At 36.9% G+C, this 12,511-nt stretch overlaps 1 protein-coding gene across 4 annotated transcripts; it reads right to left on the minus strand.

Moving 5' to 3' along the window:
- Window positions 1-1,788: 1,788 nt before the first annotated feature.
- LOC127496068 (autoimmune regulator-like) lies at window positions 1,789-12,126 on the minus strand. Of its 4 annotated transcripts, none has more exons than XM_051863659.1 (14): window positions 11,907-12,126; window positions 11,059-11,229; window positions 10,739-10,910; window positions 10,508-10,654; window positions 8,818-8,883; window positions 8,604-8,717; window positions 8,303-8,442; window positions 8,035-8,156; window positions 7,109-7,175; window positions 5,176-5,307; window positions 3,265-3,386; window positions 3,089-3,161; window positions 2,928-3,011; window positions 1,789-2,812 (listed from the first exon to the last, which is right to left on the minus strand). In XM_051863659.1, exons 1-14 carry the CDS (start codon window positions 12,015-12,017, stop codon window positions 2,732-2,734), a joined length of 1,602 nt encoding a protein of 533 aa, XP_051719619.1. In that variant the 5' UTR covers window positions 12,018-12,126; the 3' UTR covers window positions 1,789-2,731. The 4 variants fall into 4 exon arrangements, with proteins under 4 accessions (XP_051719619.1, XP_051719618.1, XP_051719622.1 ...); XM_051863658.1 differs by having other exon boundaries at window positions 10,739-10,913; XM_051863661.1 differs by having other exon boundaries at window positions 1,790-2,812; window positions 10,739-10,913; window positions 11,876-12,126.
- Window positions 12,127-12,511: the final 385 nt, after the last annotated feature.

Here is a 12,511-nt window from a genome sequence, read left to right on the forward strand (position 1 = left end):
ATCTGGAAGGGGTTGCCGATAAGACTGTCTGTGGCTGAATGGTAATTGGAATTTGTAGTTGTAGTTGAAAATGAACAATGTGTATTTACAAAAATGTGTGGCATAGTGCAGGGGTGTCCAGTCCTGCTCCTGGAGGGCCACTGTCCTGCAGAATTTAGCTCCAATCCCCATTAAACACACCTGAACCAGCTAACCAATGTCTTAGGCATACTAGAAACTTCCAGGCAGTTGTGTTGAGGCAAGTTGGAGCATCAGAGAAAAGAGATGTTGTTGAAAGAGAGAGGGGAATTAACATTAACTACACTGCATCTACAATGTCAACAGCGTAGAAGACTGAGAGGGAAGAGAAGAAATTGTTGAATGAAGTCTTTATTTGTTTGTTTTTTGCGCAAAAAAATATTCTCATCACTTCATAACATTAAGGTTGAACCACTGTAGTCACATGGACTATTTTAATGATGTCTTTACCTTTCTGGGCCTTGAAAGTGGTAATAATGTTGCTGTCTATCGGAGGCCAAAAAGCTCATGCCCAGACAGCAACATAGTGTCGGCCTAGATCCGGCCCACATCTGGTCCGTGTGTAATCCACATGTATCAGATGTGGGCCGGATCTGGGCCACACAATGTTGCTGTCTGGGTGGATTTCATCAAAAATATCTTAACTTGTGTTCCAAAGATGAATGAAGGTCTTACAGGTTTGGAACAACATGAGGGTGAGTAATTAATGACAGAAATGTCATTTTTGGGTGAACTAACCTTTAAAGTATTTTAACAAAAAATACAAATTATTACGCACTTTGGCTTTAAATTCTATCACCCACTAAACATTTCACAAATATATTTCAGAAGTAAAATATTGTACTAATTTAATTTAAATTATCTTGTCATTGGGATGGAAGCTATACTATATTTTAAGGTTATTTGTCAACTTATTGTGCCCTTCTTTATTTCCTTAATACATCCACTGTATTGCTTTTAGGTAGAACTTTGGCACCAGTTTCAGACTTTACAAATCAATGATATAGGACATGAAGGATATAGAATGTCTTTGATATATAAAGCAAGACTGAACGCTTAGACTAACACATCATAAACATGAAGTATCCTGGCACTGCAGGAGATAAAACAGAACCAGCCTTCAGAGTATCCTGCAGTCTGTCTCATTGATACATGCTGTCTGCATTGCCAAATGTCTTTTCATATAAAAACATTTTCTTTCATGCTCTACTGAGATTTAGGGTCCACCGTAATACATTCCCCGCTCCTTATTTGTTGGGCCTTAAAGAACAAGTATCCATAGCAACCCTGCAACATTCCAACAACGTCTGGCCCCTGGCCTGTCACAACACCATCTGCCTGAGAGCGAGCATTCAGACACTTTAAAGACTGAGGTGGAAGAAAACATCGATAAACTGAGACTTCTGATAAATTCCCACTGCACGGATCACTTCACTGTTTTTGTACGAAGCCTTATGAAAGCAAACGAGAAGCTTTGCTCTGTGTTGACATACGTTATGCTTTGACATTAGCAACAGCACATTTCCAGGAGTCCCACATGGTTCTCATTAACATTCCAAGTGCTCTTTTTCTTTCTCCTTCTCTTCCTCTCTCACTTTCCCACTCTCTTTTGTCTCCTGAGGAGGCCAAACTGACAGTGCTGGCTCCGGACCATGCATTCCATGGGATGTGTCAAAACCATTCTCTGAAGAGCACAGAAGGCCCACATAGGGGCACTTAGACACACACACACACACACACACAAACATAGAAGAGAGTGATGGAGAGATAGGTACATGTTTTCCATGTTTGCTCTGATACAAATAGAAATCCATTTATTTATGTTTGAGCCATTGTCTCATATCTGGAGGTTATCACATAAATGTTAACATTACAGAACAATACATACTTCATCAAAATGTGAGTTTCATTATTATCTAGACCAGAGGTCTTTAACATTTTTCAGGCCAAGGACCTCTATAGACCTTATTCAGGGTTGTGCCTTATTTAATTTCTGATGAGTGAAAATAAAGGCTGTGAGAGACATAAGTATGATGTGCGTTCAATGCATTGTACTGTTGTTTAACAATACAACAGCTGTTTAACTGATGAAACATCTTACTAAAAGTCTTTCTGTAGACAAAATCTCCATGAAACAGAAAGTTATGAGTTGAAAAATATGATGTATTTATATTGTGGATGCCATTGTCAAGACTGTAAGTCTATCCATCACAGCCTAATTTTCGTCTGCATGTTTTTCATCTGATATTTACATCCGTGTACCATAGCCATGTATATAAATATTGCATGATACTTACAATGCAATGCCTTTAAAATAATCATTATTGATGTACAGTAATTTTTATTTTACTTAATACATTTTAATGTAGGAAGTTTCATTTTAATGTAGGAAGTCAAACATTATCTTCTTAATTTTAGCTTTGGTTGAAGTTAGTTCAATGTATTTTATATGTTTTTTTTTTTGGTTTTTTTTCTTCACAAAAATTAGTTTGACATCAAATAAGAATTGGCGGACACCCTGTAGTAGCAACAAGCATTTGAGATCTAAAAAAATAATATACTGAGAAAGAAAGAAAAAAGGATAAAAAAATACATTGATTTTCTTCACATTATCAAAACTCTGTGTTTTATTCTTCACGTCAGTCCATCTAACGCTGAGGAGGAAGCTGATACTGAGATTTGGGCACAGCAGAGATTAATCTGACTCACTGAATCACTGGAAATAGCCTTGAGACTCAGAAAGAGGACGTGAAATGTTGTGGAAAGCCCACTGCAGGATCCCATCTATAGGGCTCTGAATTCATCAAGACAAATATACTGTTAGGTATCTCATCTGGGGGTTCAGGTATATACAGTTTCAATTGCATGTATTATTATTTTTTGTATACTGTTAAGAAGCATGACGTTACCTCCCCCATTATAGAGTCCATTTCATCTCTGTTGAACAGCTGCTCTGATGGTGTTAAGCCCTGGTCACTCATGTGTTGACTCACCTGTGGGAATAAAAAAGACTAATAACATCTGTTAGGTTAGGAGGCCCAAAAGTGTTATTTTAGTGTATATAATATACCTGAAGACTCCTTGATGATGTTTCGCTTTCAGGGCCCCAAGACCTGGAGCAATTCCTACATCTTGTCTTTCCACTGAAAAGGCGATTAGGGGAAGAGAGAGAAAGAGACTGAGCTTCAATGCGTGATAGAATTCACAGTTATTCTATTATAAATAACAGTACAATAACATCAGTACTTTGAGAAGTTGCAGAGAGCATGATAACTCTGCAGGCACTGAGGGCAGGTGATCAGCTCTCCCTGGACGAGATGGCAAATTCCACAAGCCATCCTGATCCCAACCATTTGACCATCAGAAGACTAACAAAGATTGAATATAAAAATAGCTGAAAATTACCATCATCCTGCCACTCATCAGAGATATATATGATTCAAATGATTGGAATGAAATGAGAGTGTGTAAATAAGGTCTTTAATTTTTTAAAGTTGATAAAGTTTATTGTAAGATTGCACTGTGCTATTCTCTTAGAGTTAAAGCTTGTTCATACCAAGAACAATAGCTATAAAGATAACTGTAATGACTATATTAGAATGACTCTAATAATGACTATATGACTATATTAAAGGGTTAGTTCACCCAAAAATTTAAATTCTGTCATTAAAGGGTTAGTTCACCCAAAAATGAAAATTATATTATTAATTACTCACCCTCATGTTGTTCCACACCTGTAAGACCTTTGCTGATCTTCGGAACACAAATTAAGATATTTTTTATCAAATCCGATGGCTCAGTGAGGCCTCCATAGACAGCAATAACACTCCCTTTTTCAGTGCCCAGAAAGCTACTAAAAACGTATTTAAAACAGTTCATGTGACTACAGTGTTTCAACCTTAATATTATAAAGCGACAAGAATACTTTTGTGCGCCAAAAATAACAAAATAGTGACTTTATTCCACAATATCCAGTGAAGGGTGATTTCAAAATACTGCTTCATAAAGCTTCGATTGTTTATGGATCATAGGTTTTGAAACAGTGATTCGGAGCACGTATCAAACTGCCAGAGTCACGTGAACTATTGAAGTTTCAAAACACTTCTGATGTAATGAAGCCTCGTTTACTGAAATCATGTGATTTTGGCGCTCTGAACCACTGATTCTAAACAAATGATTCGTAAAGATTCGAAGCTTCCTGAATCAGTGTTTTGAAATCACCCTTTACTGGATATTGTGGAATAAAGTCGCTATTTTGTTATTTTTGGCGCACAAAAAGTATTCTGGTCGCTTTATAATATTAAGGTTGAAACACTGTAGTAACGTAAACTGTTTTAAATATGTTTTTAGTAGCTTTCTGGGCATTGAAAAAGGGAGTGTTATTGCTGTCCATAGAGGCCTCACTGAGCCATCGGATTTTATCAAAAACATCTTAATTTGTGTTCTGAAGATCAACGAAGGTCTTACGGATGTGGGACGACATGAGGGTGAGTAATAAATGACATAATTTTCATTTTTGGGTGAACTAACCCTTTAATTACTCACCCTCATATCGTTCCAAACCCGTAAGACTTTTGTTCATATTCGGTAAAAAAAGCCTACATGATATCTTTTCATCATATAAAGTGATCGAGTCTCTTCAGAAAATTAGGACTAAACTGTTCAAGTCATATGGATTAGTTTTATGATTTCTTTATGAATATTTTGAAGCTTCAAAGTGGTAGTCACACAGCTGTCTAGAGGGACAGAAAGCTCTCAGATTTCATCAAAAATATCTTAATTTGTGTTCTGAAAATGAACGAAAGTCTTACTGGTTTGGAACGACATGAGGGTGAGTAATTAATGACAGAATTTTCATTTTTGGGTGAACTAACCCTTTAATTGTCATCTGCCGCATTTAAATGCTTATGGTCTTTAAAATCAGGTGGATTCTGTTTGGCTGGCAAAAAATTTATCGTTCATCAGCTGGGAAAAAAATAATTCTGAAAGTTATTCCAACTATCATTATCGTTATAGTTGATGGACTTCCATGATCTCATAGAATTAGAATGATTATTAAAACTTAATCATTACAGTTATCGTCCTTGGTATGAATAGGCCTCAAACGTTTTGCTCCCATGTCAGTGTGTCTCTCATTGAGTCACATAGGAGTGTTACCTGGAGGCCCATTGGTGGAGCGCTTTTGCCTCCTGTGACTGTGGAGAGTGAGGTGGAGGACAGAGAGGAGAAGAAGGAGAAGTCCACAGCAGAGCTGGAGCTTGTCTCGGTCACTGGAGGGTGAACTGTGGGCTAAAATAGGAGCAGAGAAGTTACTACAGCCATGACTACTAATAATAATCTCCCATCACTGCTCATCATTTTGTATGTACAGTGCTCAGCGTAAATGAGTACACCCCCTTTGAAAAGTAACATTTTAAACAATATCTCAATGAACACAAAAACAATTTCCAAAATGTTGACGAGACTAAGTTTAATATAACATCTGTTTAACTTATAACATGAAAGTAAGGTTAATAATATAACTTAGATTACACATTTTTCAGTTTTTCTCAAATTAGGGAGATGCAAAAATGAGTACACCCCACAACAAAAACTACTACATCTAATACTTTGTATGGCCTCCGTGATTTTTTAAATGACAGCACCAAGTCTTCTAGGCATGGAATGAACAAGTTGGCGACATTTTGCAACATCAATCTTTTTCCATTCTTCAAGAATGACCTCTTTTAGAGACTGGATGCTGGATGGAGAGCGATGCTCAACTTGTCTCTTCAGAATTCCCCATAGGTGTTCGATTGGGTTCAGATCAGGAGCCACTGAATCACTTTCACCCTGTTCTTCTTCAGAAATCCAACAGTGGCCTTAGATGTGTGTTTAGGATCATTGTCATGTTGGAAAAGTGCACGACGCCCAAGGGCACGGAGTGATGGTAGCATCTTCTCTTTCAGTATAGAGCAGTACATCTGTGAATTCATGATGCCATCCATGAAATGCAGCTCCCCGACACCAGCAGCACTCATGCAGCCCCACATAAGGACACTGCCACCACCATGTTTCACTGTAGGCACCATGCATTTTTCTTTGTATTCCTCCCCTTTGCGACGCCATACAGTTTTGAAGCCATCAGTTCCAAAAACATTTATCTTGGTCTCATCACTCCAGAGTATAGAGTCCCAGTAGTCTTCATCTTTGTCAGCATGGGCCCTGGCAAACTCTAGGCGGGCTTTTCTGTGCCTGGGCTTTAGGAAAGGCTTCTTTCATGGACGCAACACATGCATGCCATTCCTCTGCAGTGTACGCCGTATTGTGTCATGGGAAATAGTCACAGTTTGGCTTTCTACTTCTTTAGATAACTGCAGTGAACTTGCATGCCGATTTTCTTCAACCCCTCTCATCAGAAGACGCTCCTGTTGAGGTGTTAACTTCCGTAGACGACCTGGACGTCTCTGTGAGATGGTTGCAGTTCCATCTTTTTTAAATTTTTGTACCACTTTTGCTACAGTATATTGACTGATAAGTAAAGCTTTGCTGATCTTCTTGTAGCCTTCACCTTTCTGGTGTAAAGAAATGATTTTCTTTCTCAGGTCTTGTGACATTTCTCTTCCATGTGGTGCCACTGCTGACAGCATGAAATGGGAAGGGGTTTTAACACCCTTTTATAGTTTTATAGTGTCTGCTGGACACCTGTGTAATGAATAATTAGACTCACCTGTGGTCGAATTCTTGTTAAATTAGACATTTGTAGTCTAAAATTTAACTTTGCTCCAGAGTCTTTCAGTGGAGTGTACTCATTTTTTTGTTCTCAAAGTTATATTATTAACCTTACTTTCATGTTATAAGTTAAACAAATGTTATATAAAACTTAGTCTTGTCAACATTTTGGAAATTGTTTTTGTGTTCATTGAGATATTGTTTAAAATGTTTTTAATGTTTTATGTTTTTAATGTAAAATGTTTTTAATGTCTTTTCAAAGGGGGTGTACTCATTTATGAGCACTGTGTGTGACTAACTGTAATGTAAGTGAATTAGTTATTGCAAATGGGAAAATTTTGTTTTCAATAAATTTAACGAGAAACTTGTCATGTTTTACCTGCAGGGGGGTGTATGTCCTGTCTTTCGCTCTGTTGCTTTGGCATAGCTGACAGCGCCATGAACCACTGCAAACAAACACATTTCTAAAACTAGTGAGAGATGCCCAGTTTTTTTTTTAAATAAACAAACTGGGAAACAAACAAAAATTATTTAGGGGAATAAAATTTAAAAAGAAATATGATTTCTTATTTTTATGTATTTTTATTAAGTTAGATTATTGTGATATATTATTAATATAATGCTATTAATATTAAATGTATCAATAATAATATATTTCAATAACAATTACTTCCTTAAAATTACATAACATTTTAGGGATTTATTAATAGGGTAATATTATAGATTTATTATTAACATTAATTGTATAAATAATAATATATTCACTATATAATAGAGTTTAATTTAATCCTGCTGCTCCCTTTGGAAGTTTGCTGAGGCCCCCTGGTGGGTTCTGGCCCCCTGGGTGAGAAATATTGATGCAGAGTCTAAAAGTCTGAAACCAATTCAGTCTGAAACTGAAATTTAAAATCTCAATTAAACCTGGAAATATACAGTTTTAAGGATTTTGTGACATTTAAAAATAAGAAACATAATGATGTAAAATAAATAACAATTATTTCAGATTCTGCTCTATTTTAGGTCAATAATTTTTTACATGAAATTCATTTTTTAAATTAATATTTCACTTAAATTATTATGCTAATGCTATCATTTGTAATTAAAAAATGTATCAAATTAGACATTTTCACTAGTGTTTTTAGACTGTTGAATCGTATTGATTGTACACAGTCTCACATTTTTTTTTTGTATTCCACCATGCAGTTTATCAGCACTGACTAAAGCTTGACAGATAAAGACTAATGATGAAATCAACTCTAGGTTTGGTAGGGTCAGTGGCCTGTGTGTCACATGACTGCTCTGTACCTGGGTATGGAGGTGAGGGGTGGGACCAGGCAGGTGAGGTGGAAGGCGCGAGGACACCCATCACAGCAGATGAGCTCCCCACCATCTTTACACACTGCACACTCATCATCATTATGCTCTATCTGAAAATATGCATCATAAACGTGATGAATACTGAATTACCTGCTGTACCAGGTTAACATTTACAACTTATGCCTACATAATATTTTTCATATAGGATTTTTGTATCTTCAGTGTCTGTACTTTTCCATGAATGTTGGTCACTTACATCCATGACTCTGGTGCTTGGCTCTCCCTGCTGGTGACTATAGTTTTGTGCAGTCTGTGTCTTTTGCACTCCAGCTGTCTCATCCAGTTTGCCAGAAGAGTAGAATTCTCCTCCAACCTTGATGCATTTTTTGGCACCTCCTGGAGGAAAGCGCAACTGAGACATCTGTGCTGCCAAAGTGAACCGCCAAAGTGTTTACATCGCAAGGTTACACTATCAAAACACGTTAAGAGCTAAAGCATTAGCTAAGTAAAGGCTTTCATCACAGTCTGGCAATACTGTTTTAGTGTGCTGAGCTCACCAGACTCAATGACCTGCTGGATCAGAATCCCCTCCACTGTCCCGCAGCCAGTGGGATGCTCACTGGCAGATACAGCCACGGCCCTCTGGACTGAGGTAGATACGGCCTGGACCCCTGCGTTTTGAGAGTCATATTTATTCATGGGCAATTTCATTAATCTACTGAAATATATAGTCATCTAATAACACATTTTAGACAAGCATCATGTGATTACCGTTTCCCACTGAGACCTGAGAAAGTGCTGCACCATCTGTCTTCCTCATCGGCTTGCCTTTGCTTCCTGGAACGGTTTAGATATTGAGTTATCAGGACTGTAAGCATCGAATCATGCCCGTTCAAACTGGCACGTGTCAGATTTATTGGTTGTGTTAATAAAGTCATGTCGGAAAGATAATATTTACGAGTTGGAAAGTTGTAAGAAAGTTGGAAAGAGTGTTAAACTCTGGATTTTTTAAAGTCACCATGAAACAAAAGTTGCAATAGTCTTTTCTTCCCTATTGTGACATATATCCTAGTGAAATGGCTTCTCACACAAGAAAAAATGTAGGGTGGGATTTTGTCCATTGAGAATTGATTGGATGGTTGTGGTTTGCTATTGCTGTGATCTCATGTGAGTGACTGTTTGTCCCGCCCTTGCACCAGTAAACACATCATCAGAGAAGAGAAGAGATGAGGAGATTTTCATTAAAAAATTACGAAGGAACATTTATTAAAAAAATAATGATGTGCACGGATAAATAATTTATAATAAATACTGCAATAAAAAATAAGAATTGTCAATTCTGATTTTATGGAGACTTTAAGACACCATGGATGCAGCATCTGTATTAATGGTAAATTTGTTCAAATTAATGAAATTATTTATTTTATTTACAATAAAACTATTTAAGTTGCATGTACAAAATACCATAGCAATGTACAATTACGATAAAATATATATATATATATATATATATATATATATATATATAACGATTAAATTTAGAGCACATTCATAAATTAAATAAAACAAAATACACACCCGATGCACTTTCTTTATTCACCATTTTGTAGATGTAGAGTTGTTGAAAATCTTGTTGAATTGTTGAATTTTACGCAGAAAAGGTGTTGCTTAACATACCACAAAGCAAAACAAAAAATAAAATAAAATAAAATAAAATAAAATAAAATAAAAAAATTCCCTCTCAACGTCTTCAAATAGTGGTGGAAACTCGTCCAAACGGAACGTCATTTGCCGTTTTGAACGCAAAACGTCACGTGATAACTAGAAACGAGGAGGTTTTGTTTGCGCGCGTACGTGCAATTTTTTCTCTTACAAAAGCCTGATCTGTCGACACAACACTAACAAAGAGTTTTACCATTTTATGAGATATTTATTATATCCATTAATTAATTAATTAATTATTAATAATGAATTAAGTAAGCCTTACGTGAACATTTCTTGTTTGCTCGGGAAGTTTTCGAGTAGCAGCGTGAGAACAGGGAATCTGCGTCAAACGCGCAGCAATTTTTGCTGAAGGACAACAAAGAACAGCCTCTTATTCACAAAACAGAGATAAGGTGATTTTAAACCCATTGTGTAAGACGAATGGTCTTGACATGGTACATAATTCAGTTCATCACCGTAAGTGACAAAATTATTAATCATTTACTTGAACTGGTTAATTGATTCGAACGTCATAAATCGCACTCAACGCTATATTGGGCCTGTAAGTAGTAGGCCTAATACAGTGAAACGGAAGTAGGCTTTATAATAAATAATAATTAACCATTAAACGAAACGAAAACTGCATCGACTATCACATTACACAGTTGTAGGAAGAAGTGCCAGGAATGACTTGCCTCTTTGCACAATTTTGATATGACCTGAATTATAAGTTTCTTCGTGTGCCGGTGTCCATTACCTGAGCTGGATGTTATGGCTTTCTTGGTGTGGTGATGGGACCGGTGGGTTAGGTGTTTTTCAGCCAGCCCTCTCTTTCTTCCTGAATGGCTGCGTACCTGCAGCTCAAGCCTGGGGTTCCCAGCATGTCTGGCCACCTGCTTTAACCCTGCCAAATGAGATTATCATCACTTAAACTGTGATTATCCTCCAAACCACTTACTGTATGTTTTGCCAGGCCTGTGCACTGTACCTTTGGGGAGGTTCATAAACAGAGTTTCCAGTTTTGGGTAACACTCCTTATTATACTCTTTACAGAGATTGCTCCAGAAGGCCTGGAGGACAGTAGCGTCTTGGTCCAGCAGCAAAGTGAGCAGTGAGTAGACAGCTTTGTGGATCCCATCCTTTTTCTTTCGCTCTAAAGTCTCCTTATAAGTCGGTGATAGTATTAGTTTGTTGTTTTAGCATTTCAGGAACTAACTATAACTGTACAATCATCTGATTGGAACATGAAGATATTCTTCACAATATGCATGTTGACTTGAAATAGTGCTTTTGTATGAAAATGTTCACCCTCAGAATCTCTTCAGAGATGATGTCGTGATCCGCCAGCCCATACAGCAGTGGGAAGGGATCATGGATTGCCATGGCAATCTCAGTCCTACAGGCTCGTAGCTGTGAGCGCAGGTCAGTCTCTCCGTAACCTTCCACCCTAGACATGCTTCCACAAGGAGTACTGGAGTCCTGCAGTACAGATCACAACTAAACTCACACTGAACTTCCAGCCCTGATGTTCAGAGAGCACAATATATTTCTTTAGATATTATAGATCGCGTACATAAATAGTTTTTAAACAAATCAGGGAGGACCCCTTATTGGATAAAGAGATGGAGAAGGCTGCATATTATAAATTTGAGTGTTGTATTTTAAACTGACCAATAATTAATTTTAAAATGTCCTTGTTACAGTGTAATTATACATTTAAATACTGAGTATTATTAATTAACTACATATACTTCCTACATAATTAGGGTTAGTTGTTTGTAATTATGCATAGTTTACTGTTTACTATATAAAGTACACGTAAGATGTGTAACAGGGACACTGTAAACATAAAGTGTTACCATACTTTTTTAAAGGGAATGAAATATTATATTAAGTAAAATTAAATTAATAAATGTTAGGTTTTGGTTTAACCTTTTTATTTTTCACAAAAAATAGAGATCAAACCGTAATTGTGAGTACTGCCGCAGATCCCTGAGAGTCACAGACCCCTATCCTAAATAATTAAAAACTATCAGTCATCATGCAACCTTTAGAGATAATGGTACATATTGATTTTTTGTTACCTGACATTGAACACACACAAAAAAATTAACATAGTACTTACAACAGATGCTGGTGATGAGAACTAGCGATACCTGTAATCTTCTTGCTGGTTTCCTTTTATTTGGTGTGATGTCTGTCAGTGATTGACATGGCTTATTTGTGGTGGATAAATGGCTCTTGGCCTCTAGGGGCCATTGATTCATAAGACCTTTAGTCCTGCTGTGACAAGTGGTGACATTGAACTTCTATTTACAGTTAAAACACTAACTTGCACCTTGTAGGTTGGATAAAAATACCTGCCCCTCGTTTGTTCGCATTTACGCTCATTTGTGCGGTATGGCTTGGAAAGTCCACAGTTGGGCAAGAAACGATTTCTCGATCATGTGAGCCATCTACTTTTAGTCACCTGTCTCTCCTGAGGACTATAATTTCCTTGCCAAGGGGAATCCCAGTCTCTCTGCATCTCAATAAATGTACTAGATGTGGATTAGCCATTAATGCAGCATTTGAAATGTTGTGTGGGAATTATTAATAACGTCTTATGCTCCAAATTATAATTGCTTTCAGCTTTTAATGAACCCTAGAACATATAATTTGTCTTAAATTTTCATAAAAACAGTGAGAATTTAGATCCATGAAAACAGAAATTCATTAAAACTTCCCACTTTTTTTGCTTGATTGAACAAGCACACACTTT

The sequence above is a fragment of the Ctenopharyngodon idella genome, chromosome 15 (assembly GCF_019924925.1).
Source record: "Ctenopharyngodon idella isolate HZGC_01 chromosome 15, HZGC01, whole genome shotgun sequence".
Lineage (NCBI taxonomy): Eukaryota > Metazoa > Chordata > Actinopteri > Cypriniformes > Xenocyprididae > Ctenopharyngodon > Ctenopharyngodon idella.

Bases quoted from the DNA above. Each gene is read 5' to 3' on its own strand.
- LOC127496068 (XM_051863658.1), bottom strand. From the start codon at position 12,017: ATGAATCAATGGCCCCTAGAGGCCAAGAGCCATTTATCCACCACAAAT. The intron at 8,443-8,603 runs GTGAGCTCAGCA...GCTTTCCTCCAG, and splicing joins CCAGCAGGTCATTGAGTCTG to GAGGTGCCAAAAAATGCATC. The intron at 5,308-7,108 runs GTAAAACATGAC...CTCCTATTTTAG, and splicing joins GGACATACACCCCCCTGCAG to CCCACAGTTCACCCTCCAGT.